The 16703-nt window shown below is 37.9% G+C and overlaps 1 protein-coding gene across 5 annotated transcripts in view; it reads right to left on the bottom strand.

Annotated features, from left to right (window-relative positions):
• The window catches only part of ST7 (suppression of tumorigenicity 7), a 300688-nt gene that overhangs the window by 15924 nt on the left and 268061 nt on the right, over window positions 1-16703 (bottom strand). For all 5 annotated transcript variants that reach the window (XM_049771031.1, XM_049771032.1, XM_049771034.1 and 2 more), the window contains one exon: window positions 4931-5081. In XM_049771031.1, coding sequence (XP_049626988.1) covers window positions 4931-5081 — 151 coding nt within the window. The remainder of the gene's footprint in view (window positions 1-4930; window positions 5082-16703) is intronic.

Raw genomic sequence — 16703 nt, 5'->3', positions numbered from 1 at the left:
TTCGGTCAGCAGACGAGCCACTTTATAAAATAAATACAGGCAAAAGAGAGCTCTGTAAAAATCAAGGTAGGAGGGAGGTAAGACCACATCAGTATTTAATGCAGGTAAACAGAAAATGTGCCATTTAAAATAGTGCCCAATAAGGCACAATACTGTTGTAAATAAGATCCAGATCAAGTGAATTCCTAATTCATATATGTTTTTTATATTCTACTCAGATGTGTGCTGGTGTATATATGTGTGTATGAGGATAACCAGAGCCTACAGTGTTTAAATATAATTCAGATAAGGCAGCAAGTCTGTAATATACTAAAAAGCTTATTTTGAAATTGTGTAAATTAAAACTTTTCCCCTTTCTTGATTATCTTGCCTTTGAAGAACATATTGTGTAATTTCAGGGCTGGGGCAGTGATGAATCAAACATTTTAGAAACCTTTGAAATGCTGATGTATTTGTTGAGAACTTTTTTTTCCTTGAACCACCATATGTTTCAAACCCAAACAATATCTTCTATGCATCAGCTGGAGTTTGGGGTTTTATTAAAAAAAAAAAGTGCATTATTTCGGTCTGATTGGTGGGAAATTCACTTAATTCCATGATATGAGTAATGCTCCAACATAAAAAACTCATCGAAAAATCCAGGAAAAAATCCACCTTCGTCTCCAGCCTTAAGACTAACTCTTGCCAGATATAAGGTACATTGTTTAATCTCCAAAGGACAAACAAAAGGAATAATCATTTTTTACATATAACCTGGTAAGCTTGGTAAGCATAAGGTAAAATTAGGCACAATTACTTTCCTCACCTGAATTTCCTTTCCAATGAAAAAAGAATAGCTGGAAGGGAGTTGGGAAATGGCCTTAAATTTTGGAATGACAAAAATGATTTAAAGGAGAAAACCTAAACCTTGAAGCTGCAGATGTGAAAAGGCGCCACCAAGTGGTATAGTGATGAAAGTGCAGTCCCTGTGCATAAGCACAGCATTGGGGAATCAGGCCTGGAGGCTTCTGGGACAGGGGAGGATTCCGGTCCTGTCCCTACTCTTCTCCCTGAACCAGCTCTGAAGCCCATCAACCCGGGAAAGGACAGTGATATAGCACCGGAATCTTGCAGTTTTCAAAAATCTGTTTTAGTGACATAAACTGCACTCGAACATAACTGGGTCAATCTAATGGTCCAAGTCTTCGATTTAAAAGCCAGAGCTCTGATGCCTGTTTCATTTAAGTTACATGAAAATAGAACTAGAGTGGATGTCAAGGACTGCACACAACTGTCTGAAGTTAGCATGCTAGCTCTTTCTTAAAATGGCTTTCTTTTTAAGAAAGGCTCAAAATGTTAATGAGGGATGCCTTTTCTCACAAGTGGGACACATATTCAGATATTTGTCTGCAGATATTTGTCTGTAGAAATATATATATTAATACAAACATATAGATTATGAATGTATGTTATTAATTTTTTTTTAATTTTTGGTTTCTGGGCCACAACCAGTGACGCTCTGGGTTTACTCCTGGCTATGCACTCAGAAATTGCTCCTGGCTCGGGCAGGAGATAGCACAGCGGCGTTTGCCTTGCAAGCAGCCGATCCAGGACCAAAGGTGGTTGGTTTGAATCCCGGTGTCCCATATGGTCCCCCGTGCCTGCCAGGAGCTATTTCTGAGCAGACAGCCAGGAGTAACCCCTGAGCACCGCCGGGTGTGGCCCAAAAACAAAACAAAAAAATTGCTCCTGGCTTGTGGGACCGAATGGGGTGCTAGGGATCAAACACAAGTCCATCCTGGGTCAGCCGCATGCAAGACAAACGCCCTACAGCTGCATTATCGCTCCGGCCCCTGTGTTATAATAAAGGTCTAGTTCTAGTCGCATTGCTTCTACAGAGAATTTTAGAAAAGAGAAACAGGCTCGTTCTATTTTTTAAATGTTCAAGTCAATAGTAACAAAAGTAGTCTCAGATAACATGATTTGCTTTCTAAACATTAGAAAGAGACCAAATGTAATACCTTTACTTGTAGGCTGTGGTATGTACTGGGCCATCAAAGCAAATGCCTCAGAAATGACAGATCTACTTATGTTTAAACTACTCAGCAAAGTGGGGCTGAGTGACAGCACAAGGGGTAGAGTATTTGCCTTGCATATGGCCAACCTGAGGTTCCATTTCCGGCATCCCATATGGTCTCCCAAGTTCACCAGGAGTGATTCCTGACTGTAGAACCAGAAGTTATTTTTGTGCACATCCAGGTGTACCCCCCACACAACACAACAAAAACAAAAAGAGAAAACCTACTCTGCAAAGGCTAAGCAGATGGTGTTGCAGAAAAGAACAAGGAGGAAAAAGCAAACAAGTATTTCTGGGTGGGAGCTACCAACAGAGGGCTACCCACCACTCAGTTGCTTATCATGATGCATCTCTTCAGCTCTTAAGGAAGAGCGCCAACTCTATCAGGCCTATATGGGAGCAAATGGGAAGGGAAAACCCTCAGAAAACCTAATCAGCAGGGCAAGTACAAGGCATGGATCTTGGTTTATCCCAGGCTCTGATATCTATAAGCACTCTTTCTAGTGCTCCTGTCTAAAATGGGATGGCCTGGCTCTCTTTGTCAACCTGAACAACTAATGTAATGTTCCCAGAGTGGTTCCTATTTATCTGGACAGATCAAATCAGAATTTTCCAACTCAACTGTTTTATATCCCAAAAGCCACCTCCCTTTTTTCTTAATCCCTGTAAAGCTTGCTGCCCATCTAAAGTAATTATTCCTATTCCCACCCCAATACTACCACACCCTACTTGATTTGCGAGCCCACTCTGCCACTTTACATTTTTCAGAAATCTTATTCTCCTTCCCAATTTTGGGAGCACTATTCCCATTGTTGTTGGTTTATATTACTGTATTTCTATGCACTATTTCCAACTATTCCTCATAATACATTCCTTGTGTATTTATTTCATGTTCTCCTATTCCAAATACTTGATCTATCTCTTTTTTTCTCTCCCTCTCTCCCCCCCTCCCAGGGCCTTCATATTTTGAATCTTCCTAAGAGTCTGATAACTTTCAATCAGATCAACTGTTGATAAGTTTCTACAGCTATGTTTCTAAGACGTCAATCTATAAGTATGTTCTTATGAGGTGAGCCAATCTGTTTATTTGATTCTTTCCATAACTATTCTTAGGTAAGGCTTCTCGTGTTCCATCTTGCTGGGCCATTTCTGTCTTTTTCTTATGTTTAAATAAAAAAAGTCCTTTTGTCTCATTTGAAGAACACCTTAAACCCAACAATAAACCCAAGCCAGAGGGGTTTGTACACACGCCCATACATGCCCTGAGCAGTGTATGTGTGTCTCAACATTTCCAAATACCAGGCCTAAGACACCTGGAGGATGTTCTTACATTCATTGGGTGGGGGTAGAAATCCTGATCAAATCAACTACTTCAGTTACAGTGATTTAAGCAGACCCACTACTAACTTGCTGGAGAAATACTTTTGAAACAAAGAAACAAAAAACTTAATCAGCTCGGGTCCCACCTCTGTCAACTTACTTTTACCCCATCCCTTTTGGCTACCCTTGCTCCCTTCCTGCACCAATTTGGATTCCTGCTGGATTAGGGAAGGGCAGGAAAAGGGAGGAGCTAAATATTATCAAAATGAAAATGGAAGCAGCAAAGATAAATAAGAGTTAAAGGATTAAAAAGACATTCATTTGTGAGGCTGACCAGAATAAGGGTGAGCTAAGGAAGAAAATGTCAGAAGATTCCTAACATTTATTGCTTTGTTTCCCAAGGAGAGGAAAAATAACGCCCATGCTACATGTTATGCTTGTTCAGTTTAAATCCATGATAACAGTGTCTATGCACATGGTGTCCAAAGATCTTTTGGATCTTACTTCAATTTACATTTTCCCGAAAAAATCCATAAGGTAGCATATTGTCACATATGTACACTCGCTTATAATACTGAGTTCTTCAGGGCATGGCTTGAATTTCCTATTACTCATATGATGACTCATAATTACTCTACCCTGTAGATTTATCACCTATAGAAAAAAATCACTGGGCAGCTGCTACGTGCTATTGGTTATTTCTCTGAACTAGAGGAGGTGCCTATACAGGAAAGGAAACATGTCTTACCTGCCATGTGAACCTCTTCCTACAAACAATGATGGCCCTTATAAAAAGCATGTACTTGGATAGACTTATTATTATATTCATCAAAGTTATTTACTTCAAAAATATGATTTAGGGGCCGATGAGGTGGCGCTAGAGGTAAGTTGTTTGCCTTGCAAGCGCTAGCCAAGAAGGACCGCAGTTCGATCCCCCGGCATTCCATATGGTCCCCCCAAGCCAGGGGCAATTTCTGAGCACCAAGCCAGGAGTAACCCCTGAGCATCAAATGGGTATGGCCCAAAAACAAACAAACAAAATATGATCTATACCTATACTGAACATGAATATGAATTCCAAAGGTTTCTTATCATTTGCACTTGTTTGGAAGAATAACTATGTTCCTTTGTACCTAGCTAATCTAGCTCCTCTAGTAGAGAATATTGTAGTTTACCTGCCAACCCTCTCAGAAAACTATCAAGAGGGGGTAATCAGAGCTCAGGTAAAGTCTAATTCCAAGCCAGTTCCAGTCCAATTCTCAAAGGTTTAAAACTGCAAAGTGCCCCTTAGTTTGAACAGTCCAGATTAATCCCATCCATGTTTAAATATGTCTTTTTGAGCTGTAGCAATTGCATCATCACAGCAAAAACTACCACAACTGGGAAGCAGGATGGAATATTTAAGTAAGTACCCAGTTTTCAGGGATGAACTTCACAGAGAAGCACTATAAATTGGCAAATCTTCATTATTCATCATGAACACTCAGATGAGAACAGTCTCAGTATCTTTTCATGCTCTTAAAAAACTGTTTCAAAAAAAGGAAAATTACTTACTGCCTTCCCACGTACAATGCAAAAGATTCAAAGCTCCTTCTACCCGCTTCCAGTGTGCCAGATGGAAGAACGCATATGCTATTGCTTCACTGTCCCCTCTCTTCAGGATATGTTCTGGGGGTAGGATTAAGCTTTTCATTTCTAGTAGATACTGGAACAAATTACAGAGGAGAGATTCATTAATACATAGTAATAAAAATAGAGGCTGATTTCCCTGAAGCTACCACTCATCAAGCCTGCAACTATACAAGGCAATTCCTAAGTCACCCAGAAATCTACTGTTTGGCCTGATCACTGATGATAGTATAATTTCCTATTGTGATGATCTGATGTTTTTAGGTAAAGATACTCTGATCAAAGATATATATATGTAATTATATAATATAGTGACACTATAAATGATAACATACATTTATATACTTATACATATACACAGAGCAAAAGAAACTGTAGAGCACATTAATGTGACATTTTATAAGTATAATGAAGATATACAAACTATGCAAAATTAAGAAGGTTAAGAAATCTTATAACTAAATCAGCAGCACTATAGATATTGCATATTTACTATCCCAGCCACTGTTTCTTTTCTATAGCAAGTTATCAAGGAAAAGGACCAACTTCTCTGAAAAGAGCAGGAGGAAGAAGCCTGAGCACAGAAAGACATGAGAGAGGGATTCATGGAGAATCAAATCACAAAGTTCTTTCAGATGCTTTTCCATTAACCAGAGAATATTTCAATTGCTAGCTCTTTATTCTTAACTATTGTAGACATGGTAGTATAAGGCGAGAATATGTCTTTCCATAGAATTCAAAGGGAAATTAGGGAGAACTAGTACAGCAGGTGAAGAGCATCCCAAACATAACAGTGATCTAGTTTGAACCCTGCCACCTACCTATACACAGTCCATCAAGCACTGATCCCTGAGCACAGAACCAGGAGTAAGCCATGAATTTTCTGAGGGTGGCCCCCATATGCACCTACCTCTTTAAAAAAAAATAAAACTAATTTAGGTTTGCCCTCCTTTTTTTGGTTTTTGGGCCACACCTAGTGACACTCAGGGATTATGCTTGGCTATGCGTTCAGAAATCGCTCCTGGCTTGGGGGACACCAGGGGATTGAACTGAGGTCCATCCTAGGCTAGCACAGGCAAGGCAGACACCTTATGCCCTGAGCCACTGCTCTGGCCTGTAGGATTGCTTTTTATATTTGAAAATACCTATCCTTTGTTGCTGGCATTTCTTTTCCTCCCTATTCCTCATTATCTCCCTGATATATCCTCAACACATACATAGATTACACCACCAACAGTCACCACCACTTTTCCTTTACAATGAAATTTAGCAGGTGATAAGCGACAAGTTTAATAAAACCAGACAAAAGTGCTATGAAAAGAAACAGCCAGAGAGAAATCACTGTTTGTAGAGCCAATTTGACTGGAAGCTTAAGAAAGATTGTGAGGAACGGAGAGCCTTGATATCCAAGACACAAAGGACATTGCACTGTTCAGTAGTGGACTTAATACACTTAATACAACTGGAGCTCCTCTCCAGTTGACACATTTGGGAGTCAGGAAGGATCTGGAGGACACATTCTGATAATATGGTTCAAAAACAAGCTTCCCTCACTCTGGGTTTCATGTTTAAATGTCTAAACATCTGTTTTCAAAGCAGAAAGAGTTGGGAAGAGAAAGAAACAACCCAGAGTGTAGAAGAACTGTGACACGGCCCACGCATGTGGAAGTGAGCGGCAGAAAAGGACTTCCCAATGGGTGATCTGTCCAGAAAGAACTCTTCTCTCTCCCCAGCCACAGTCCATGAAAGGAGTTTATGATCTGGATGAGAACTCTGCAGGCATGCACTCTAAAAAAACTTTAAGGTTATATGATTGTTTTGGTTGCTACAAGTTATTAGTTTCCTCCTACATCTCCTTTTAAAACAATAAAAGACAAAAAAATATGGTGGGGAAAATCACCACTTTTGAATTATTTCAGTAAAGCCACTACCATTATATTTACAATAAATATCAATCATAATTAGAAAGATGGAATTTATACCTAGATCCTATTGCAATTTTGGTCCCTTAACAGAAACCAATACAATATATGTTGTTATTGCACATGACGATCACAAGAGACTTCAAGGCTATGAGTCATGAGAAAGACATAGAACTTATACAGTACTATGGGCTCTTTTAATTGTTTCAGAGAGAAAGAGGGAGAGAATTAGAGAAAGAATAACTTTCTGTTACTTTTAAGAATCATCAGGCAAGAAATGGAACTTTTTTTTCCCTCTAGACAGTCCTAGAGTAATATTTTTATTTCTGAGTTTCTAAAAATTACTAGATTCATACCTCCTGCCAAGTTATCTATTTAGGTTGGGTCACACCAGGGTTTAATCCTGGTTCTGTGCTGGAAGATCACTCGCGGTGATGTTCAGGGTACCATATATGGTGCCAGAGAAGGAACAGGAGATGGCTATATGCAAGGCAAGTGCCTTAATTCCTATAGTTTCTTTGGTCTCAAATGGTCAGCTATTAAATAAGGATCATATATAAATGTTGACACCAACTCAATATGAAGATCACTAACACATGTATCTAGGATTCAGAGAACAGCCTTCAAGGCTCCTAAGGATCAGTGGCTGGAACAAAATTGTGTATTACAATGCCTCTGTTTGTATAATTAGGAAAGACTATTAAATATAATAATTTCAATTAAGTATTTACACACACAAGCCTTCTCTTGACTTCAGAAACTTTTAGAACTAATATCTGTGAAAATATCAGCCTGCTATCTATATGCTGAAGTCAAGAAAATTAGGATGGTGTGTGTGTGTGAGAGAGAGACAGAGAGAAGAACTGTGTGGTGTGCATGTGTATGTATGTATCAGGAGATGAGGAAGATATTAGAGAATTAACTATAGGACAATATAAGTTTGTGTTATCATATCTGAAATCCTCAGCCACAGGTTGTGCACTTCAAGTACTACACTTTCGTCAGTTAATATAAAATAAAAAGTTCATTGGTTCACCGAGTCATATTTCAAGTCCTCAAGAGAGCTACAAAAGTGACAATTATACTCAATAATGAAGAGTGTATTTCCAACATTACAAAATGTTCCATTAGATAGCACTGTTGTAGGTAACAGAAATTCTCAATCTTCAAGTAATGAAGACAACTTTAAAAAGTTTTATTTTATTGAAACCATTGTGATTTACATGAATACTATTTTTTTTTTTTTTTTTGGTTTTGGCCAAACCTGGTGACTCTCAGGGGTTACTCCTGGCTATGCACTCAGAAATTGCTCCTGACTTGGGGCACCATATGGGACGCAGTGGGATTGAACCGAGTTCTATCCTAGGTCAGATGCATGCAAGGCAAAAACCCTACTGCTGTGCCACCATTCCGGCCCCATGAAGGCATTTTTTTTCTTTTTAATAAATATTTAAGCACCATAATTACAAGCATGTTTGTAGTTGGTTTCAGTCATAAACAAAATACCCATTCCCACCACCAATGACCCCCTCCTCCCCTGTCTGTATTCGTGACAGGCATTCTACTTCTCTCATTCTTTAACACTGTCATGCTAGTTGTTAGTGTAGTTATTTCCCTAACAGTGTTCACCACTCTTTGTGGTGAGCTTCAAATTGTGAGCCAGTCCTTCTGGTCCTTCCAACTCCTTAATTCTATTGTCTCTGGGCCTTACTTATTACAGTAATGTCTTTAACTTTTCTTAAAACTCATAGATGAGTGAGACTACTTTCTATCTCTCTCCCTCTGACGTATTTCACTCAACATAAAAGATTCCATGTACATCCATGTATAGGAAAATTTCATGACTCATCTCTCCTGATAGCTGCACAATATTCCATTGTGTATATGTACCACATAAAGACAATTTTAACATTAAAAATATCCAATGCCTCATGATAGAAACAATAAAACTACTCTGTTGATTGGAAATTCATAATAGGAAAAGAAGCTATAGTGCATATAACACAAAAATTTATTCAAAGAAAAGACTATGTTATATGCATATATCTGGAAAAAAGAAGTACATGAATATGTTGAGATGGATTACTCAGCTTGCAGGATGAGCCCAGTGCATATGGCATATATTGTCCACCATCTCCAATGTAAGCCAGGAGGCAATGGCTGCTTCTCCTCTAAGCTCTCCCTGGTCTCTGTGCATGTGTGCTATTCACATACTACCTTATATTAGTTGTATATGTGTCTTTTACCTTACCAGAATTGTCAGTTATTCTAAAGGCACAAATATCACCTCTCAAGAAGTCTTGGAAAGTGAATATCCCCAGTTCAGTTACTCTCATGAGGCTAGTCAAGGAAACTGACCAACTGCCTTCTCATTGCATCTACTTTATGGAAGAAATAGGTTATGCCTATAAAGGGAATCAGACTACTGTACAGTTCCAGACAAAATGTTGGCTCCACCCAAATGATGAAGGCTAATAACAACAGTGTGTTATGCTTTTGGCCAGCCTTAAAATAGCTGGCAAGATCAGTTCTCTACATGTGCAACATTTAAATTAGAAAGGCATGGAACAACATTTCACATCTTACTTGTCAAAAGAAAAATAAATGGAAAAGGGCAGATCCCTATCCACAAATATGCAGAAATCAATTAGAAGAACTGTTGCTCACAAATCAGAGAACACTCCCTCCCGTCTATAATAATTATTTGACTACCACTAACTAAGCCATAATTCTGGACTATCTTGCCTACCATCCTGCCTCTAACTAACTTCATTTCCAGATTCTCAAATGACATTGATTTTGAAGTGCAAGTTTGTAAAGTTTTCGGAAGCATCTTTTCAAAATTGATTTGTGTCATAATCCAATTCCATATGTCCAATATTTAAAGTTAGAATATATACAGGGAAAAGCTTCTGGCTTTAACTTTATGGTGTAAATAGTGTCCACTCATATTGAACTGAGGCTGGTGAATTTGTCAGGAGATTAAGACAACTGCCTGTTAAATTCTTAACTCTTCTGTTAAGGTCTTGAAGTTCTATAACCATTTGAGTCAAATAGTTCCTAAATTACCCCTTACATTAGGTATATATGCTATGGAATAAATCCAATTTTCTTCTGTCTTGATTTTCAAATAGCATAGGTATAAGAAAATTATTAGAAAAGAAACAGTGTTACACAAAATGATAATCAGATAATTAAATAACAGTATTTTTTGCTAATGGCTGCCACCATAGTCCCCCAAACTAGATAGTAGTAGAATAATTATTAGCATGAAAAATGTTTATGATATATTACCAAAGGAAAATAATTCTATGTATCACATTGATTCTATTAGTGATAGTATTTTTGCTCTCTTGATATATAGCTATGCGCATGTAATAGAAGTTATATGCAATACAAGCTCATTTCCTATACTTGACTCAAAATTACAAAAAGCAAACCACATTAACAAACAGCCAAGTTAGCTAGAAACAACATTTATAGAACTTCAGTGAAACTCATTCTGAAACAGGTTATGAGCCTAAAAAGGATATTTTTATATTTTGATAGATCTTATTTTTTAATTTTTAAACATTTATTTAATCATCTAAGTTACCAAGTTACAAAGTTATCCATAATTCAATTTTAGGCACAGAAGGATGCTTTTAGATTTAGAGAATAAAACTAGTGCTACTTAGAATATATTTGAGTTTCAGTGTCCGGACTTACTAAGACACATAGGAAACTAAACTAACAATTATCATGACAATGTTAATGAATGGGAGAAGTCAAATGCCTTTCTCGAATACAGGTCAGGGGATGAGGTGGGGAGAAGGAAGATGTGGGGGGCGTTGGTGGAGAATGTACACTGGTGAAGAGAGGTGTTCTTTTTATGACTGAAACCCAACTATAAACATGTTTGTGATCATGGTGCATAATAAAGATATTATTTAATAAAATAAAAGTATAGTAAGCAACCACAGCTCACTCAGGCTACAAAGCAATAAGAAACAAGGAGCACAGTGCCTCAGTTTACACTCTTAATATTGTCTTTCTTTTCATCTAACCTCCACCACCACTTCAAACCACTGTTTGAATCCTGATTGAAAAATTTAGTAATGAGATCTTGAATGAGCGGTTCCTTTTCTTTTTTAATTTTGTCTTGCTCATCTTATAAAAGAAAATTATAAAACATTTATTTTGCTGATTCTAACTTTTTTGGGGGGAAGGTACAGAGTACTTTAGTGATGGTTCATGACAAGGTGCGCCCACCCCTTCATCAGTGGCTCTGGGGTGGAAACTTGGACTCAGGAGTCTCTCTGTGTCGAGTAAGGGAGGACTCCATAGTAATTGAGACCTTCTCCCTCTTTCTCGCTGGGGCTGGTCCTTGGGGGTTTTATACCTGGGAAGCCATAGACACCATCACATATGATCTTGTGGCTGTAGCAAGACTCAAGATGTAGTAGGAGAGGAGCTTGGCTGCTGGAGGCAAAACCAGTGGAGGAATGAATGACACTGTTAAAGTTGAAGGTGATATTGGTCCCCAGTAAAGCCCTAAAGGGTATTCTGGGCCACATAATTTTAGCTTTGAAGATTACTTAAGAGAACATATATACTTATATATATATAAGTATTTTATAAATATATATTTTATATATATGCAAATTAATATATGCAAACTTATATATATATATATATATATAAAATTCACAGTTCCTGGAAAATAGAATTTACTACGTATTAGAAACTTCTGATGGCATCAACAAAAAAGTGAGTATTGGAATAAATGTGTGTGTTTTTGTCTCATGGAAGACTGGGTCCACTTTTTCATGAAGTATTTCAGCAATTTTATTATAGTAGCAGATCAGTCCAAGAGAACTTCCACATTACACTTGGCAATCTGTAATATCATTTGGTATCCTGTCAAAAGGCAATAGCTTCTTCCGAGCTCACTTATCTATTGATAATTATCTAATTATGTGAGGGGTCAAATATTCCTAGTCCTGCTTTACAGATGGAATAATAAGGGCACTAAGAATTTAATAATACTGCTAAGGGATGCTAAGATATGTGACCAATTCTGAATTTTGTGGGATTTTGTTAGTTTGTTGACTATAATCCTAATGTTATACTAATGGGCAGTATTGACTTAGCACAACACAACATATCTGCCTATTAGTAATATCATACCTGTTGGTAGTGTGCCTCCACTGTCCAACCATGCTCCTAGCTTGGAATCTCTCCCTCTCGTTGTTGCAAAGAAAATTCTTTTATTTACTTTGCTGTTTTATTTTATTTGTTTATTTCATTTTGCTGTTTTCCTTTTATTGTGATACATTTTTAAGAAACAGTGCTCCTCATTTGCATTCTAAGAGCTGAGTATATGTTTCTGATAAGGCAGTCATCATGCTGAATTGTACTGTTTGTCTCTCTGTATATACATACATAGCCACACACACTCCTCCAAAGATTGTGGATAACAAATAAAGGTCCTACAATTATCCTCAGGTGAATTGTAGATGTTCCATATTTGGGCCCTTGAGGTATATTGTGGCTTTTTCATAACTTTCTTGGAATACACTATAGGAACTTCAATGTTTTTGAATGAAGAGAGAGGCTGATGAATAAATAAGTGAGCCCAGAAGAGGTGATTGCCTTTAAGTACCATGATTAGAATAGTGTTAATGTTTCTAATTTGGACATACAAAGTTTCTGGACCTTGGCCTGATTTGAACTCTGGCTCTGTGCTACTCTCCAAGGGAGTGTTACAGGAAAGGTAAGTTTGTGTGTCCTTTATCCTAACATGGCAAAAAATATATTCAAAAGATTAAAAGAATCTTTAACAGAATTTGTGAAATTGATACAAAGCAGAGCTACAGGAGAACCAAGAGAGATCTGAGGAGCCCATACGGTTCCTAGGTATAGTTTGAAAACTACTGCAAGTTGGCAAGTGGGAAGTGGGTCATTATACACTCTCAAGGTTTTACTGTTCTGAATGAAATGAAGGATCATTGGAGAGAAAGACTGAAATAGGCACATGCTTAGAGAGGTTCCTTTCTCACTCCATCCTAGGAAGGGGACAATACAAAGGAGAGGGACTCACCCAGGACTTGGACCCAGGGCAGAGAAGATGACCTGGAACTTTCAGGCAAGGGGTGGGGGAGGAAGGAGTTGGGGGCAATTAGTGATGGGAATGTTGCACTGGTGAAGGGGAGTGTTCTTTCTTACAATTAAAACCCAACTACAAACATGTTTGCAGTCATGGTACTTAAATAGATACTTAGAAAAAGAAATGTTAGAATAAATGTGAGATCAGTAGCTTAGATAAACCCACGAAAAGAAGATAGGGCTTAGCAGGAAGAAGGTAACAACTGTTAGTGTAAAGGCTTGAAGGCAACTGGGCATGAAGGTCTGGAGCCTGACAGAGAAGCCAAAGACAGCAAAGTGGGGTGATAGGGAGAAGAACAGCAGTGGGCACACATGAGATCTCTGGGGAACTTAAGGTGAAAAAGCAGTGGCTGCTATTTCCACAGGAAGCCAATACATGGACAGGTGAATAGGACCTATGGGCACAAGATGATAATATCTTGAGCCCAAATGGTCTCAAGATAGAAAGAGTGATGAGTAGGCTTCAGTGATGGAGAAAAAAATGAACCAGCACAAGACGTGACAAGAAATCAAAAGATGGGCTGGAGCAAAAGCACAGTTGGGAGAATAATTACCTTGCACATGGCCAACCCAAGTTTGATCCCCAGCATCCCATATGGTCCCCTGAGTCTAGCAGGAGTAATTTTTGAGTGCAGAGCCAGGAGTAATCCCTGGTATGGCTCCAAAGCCAAAATAAAACAAACAAACAAACAAACAAATGAGTCCAAAAGAGTTTGTCACCTCAGTGGAAGTGACTTTCGAAGGGGGAGAGCCATGTTGAAAGAAGAAACTTTTGAGAACGTTTTCAGTTTCTGAGAAATGTGGCTGAAGACTGATTTCTGTTCATTTTCTTCTGGGTCATATTTCCACAATGCATTTTCTTTACTCTAATCCAAAAATGCGTGGAACAAAATATGACTCAATTCAAAAAAACATCTATTGAAATAATATTTCAGAAATGTACCATTGATATACAATACCATAGACAATCTGCCAGGGCATTTTGAATTTCTGCTTCCACGCTTCAAGCACTTTTAAATGCTAAAACTCACTACACATTTTGTTTCCTAAATTGGATTAAAAAGCAATTTTATACTCTGTCAATCAGCTTCCCAAGATATAAAGAGAGGATTGCGTTAGTGTTTGCTTGAAATAGAATTTCCATCACTCTAACAAGGTCCTGTGGATACTCTATTAGCATATACAATTACCAGGATGCTTTCTCCCTACAATCCTCTTAAAATCCCCATAAAATTAAACTTTCCAGATTAGCATTAGATGAGTCTTCTTTTTTAAAAAAATGTAATTTTTTAGTGGGATTGATATTCTGTTATAACATTCCTAAATCTTTCTTCTCCATTTCTCATAATTTTCTAAACTTTTAGATTTAAAAACCAAATAGCCTTAATAAAAATAAGTTTTAGAAAAAGAATATCAAATTGGTTAGGTCTGTACCACAATATGCTACTAAAACAGGCTGCTCTGCTGGTAAAAAAAAAAAAATCTTCCAGACCATGATGAACCAAGCTTTATGGCTTCAGCACCAACCTGCTACCTGCATTTGCTTCAACCATTTGTGGAAAAAGATTAGAGGCAAACTGAATAGCCACACACACAAAAACAGCATATCTTACACCATACACAAAAATCAACTCAAAAATTAAAACTTGAGAAGAAGATATGGAATTATAAAAGTAGAATGGAAAATATTTGGGAAAATTCTTAAAATTCTGGTCTTGGCAACAATTTATTGGCAAAGACACCAAAAGAAGAGGTAACAGAATCAAAAACAGAAAAATAGAACTACACAAAAATAAAAAGTTTCTTCATAGTAAAGATAATAAAGTGATAAAAAGGCAAGCCATAAAATAAGTGAAAATATTTTAAACCTTAACTCTGATAGTGATAAATATTCAAAATTTATAAGGAACTCCTACAGTTCAATAGTCAAGTAAATAAAATTGAAAAATGAGCAAAAGATTTTGAACAACTATTCCTCCAAATGACACCATACAACTGGCCAATATATTCATAAAAGATGTTCAACATCACTTATCATGAGGAATATACAAACCAAATATGAAAATAACTATTATATTACATATATCAGGATGGTACTACAAAGTATAACTGCAGAGTATAACAAGTGCTAGTGGGACCAGAGAAATAGTATAGTAGGTAGGACACTTGCCTTGCATGTGGTTGATCTGGGCTTGGTTCTTGGTACCCTTATGGTCCCCTGAGACCTCCAAGAATGATCCTTGAGCACACAGGGTATGACCCCTCACAATAAACATACAAAAAAACTTTAAAGAAGTGTTTGAAAGAATTAGAATTCTGTGTACTTTAAAGCGAGTGTATAATCTGCAGCAACCATATAAACAGTATGTAGAGATGGTACAGAAGACAGAGCACTTTCTTACAGGTCGCTGCCTCAGTTCAAACCCATCACTACATATGGTCCTCTGAACACTTACATGGGTAATTACTAACTGTAGAGGCAGAAAGAACCCCATTTAGGAATAAGCACTGCCTAACCGAAAGCCTAGCCTTCCACGCCCATTAAAACTAGTACTGTCATATGCCACCTGAAGGAGTTCATCCAAAATAATCAAAACTAGAATTAGTTAGTGAGAAGATTGAGAGGTAACTCTTCCAAAGTGTTCAGATGTAGGTACAGGGTGCTTTTTGGCTAATCAGACTGCTTGTTCAATACTAGGGTCAGAGGATGTGATGCTTCCTGGACTCCGCAGTTCTAGGGATGATACACATCACCCCAGTAGTACTTGGAGGCTTCCAAGCTGTACTCACTGATGCTTGGGGGAGAGGGGTACCCTATGGTGCTGGGGATTGTACCTGGGTCAACAACATAAAAACATGTGCCTTAATTCCTATAATTATTGCTCCAGCCCCAAATAATTAGATCTCAAAGAGATATTTGCAAACCTATGTTCAATCCAAAACTACAGCCCAGATATAGTAGGGAAAATACCCTAAATTTCTATCAATAGATAAATTTAAAAAGAAATATAATCTATTTATGAGTGAACATTATCAAGTTTTTTGAAAGGAAATATTTATTTATTTATTTATTTAGGTTTTTGGGTCACACCCAGCACCGCTCAGGGGTTACTCCGGGCTCTATGCTCAGAAATCGCTCCCGGCAGGCTCAGGGAGACCATATGGAATGCCGGAATTCGAACCACCGATCTTCTGCATGAAAGGCAAACGCCTTACCTCCATGCTATCTCTCTGGCCCCTGAAAGGAAATCTTGTCTAGAGCCTCAGTAGGGATGAATCTAGAGGACATTATTCTGAGATATAAGCCAGAAATAACATAATAATTATATTATTGCACTCATATGAGGTATCTACAGAACAAAGCTCATACATTGACAAAAACAGTGGTTACTTGGAACTTGGGGAATGGGGAAATGAGGCAAAGCCGTTCAACGATGATGTTTCAAACAAGCAAGATGAAGAGGTTCTAGAGGGCATGCAACATGCAAAGAGCTAACAAATATTAGTTAAAATAACATAGAGATGATGAACAAGATAGAACAAGATGGAAGATCATGGGTACACCAGCACATGCAACAGAAAGCTAGCCATCCCAGGAAGAAAGGGTGGGCCAAGCCCTTGCTCTGCCT

This window comes from Suncus etruscus, chromosome 1, assembly GCF_024139225.1.
Source record: "Suncus etruscus isolate mSunEtr1 chromosome 1, mSunEtr1.pri.cur, whole genome shotgun sequence".
Lineage (NCBI taxonomy): Eukaryota > Metazoa > Chordata > Mammalia > Eulipotyphla > Soricidae > Suncus > Suncus etruscus.
Note: the sequence above shows the minus strand (reverse complement) of the source record. Positions and strands in the feature narration are given on the sequence as shown.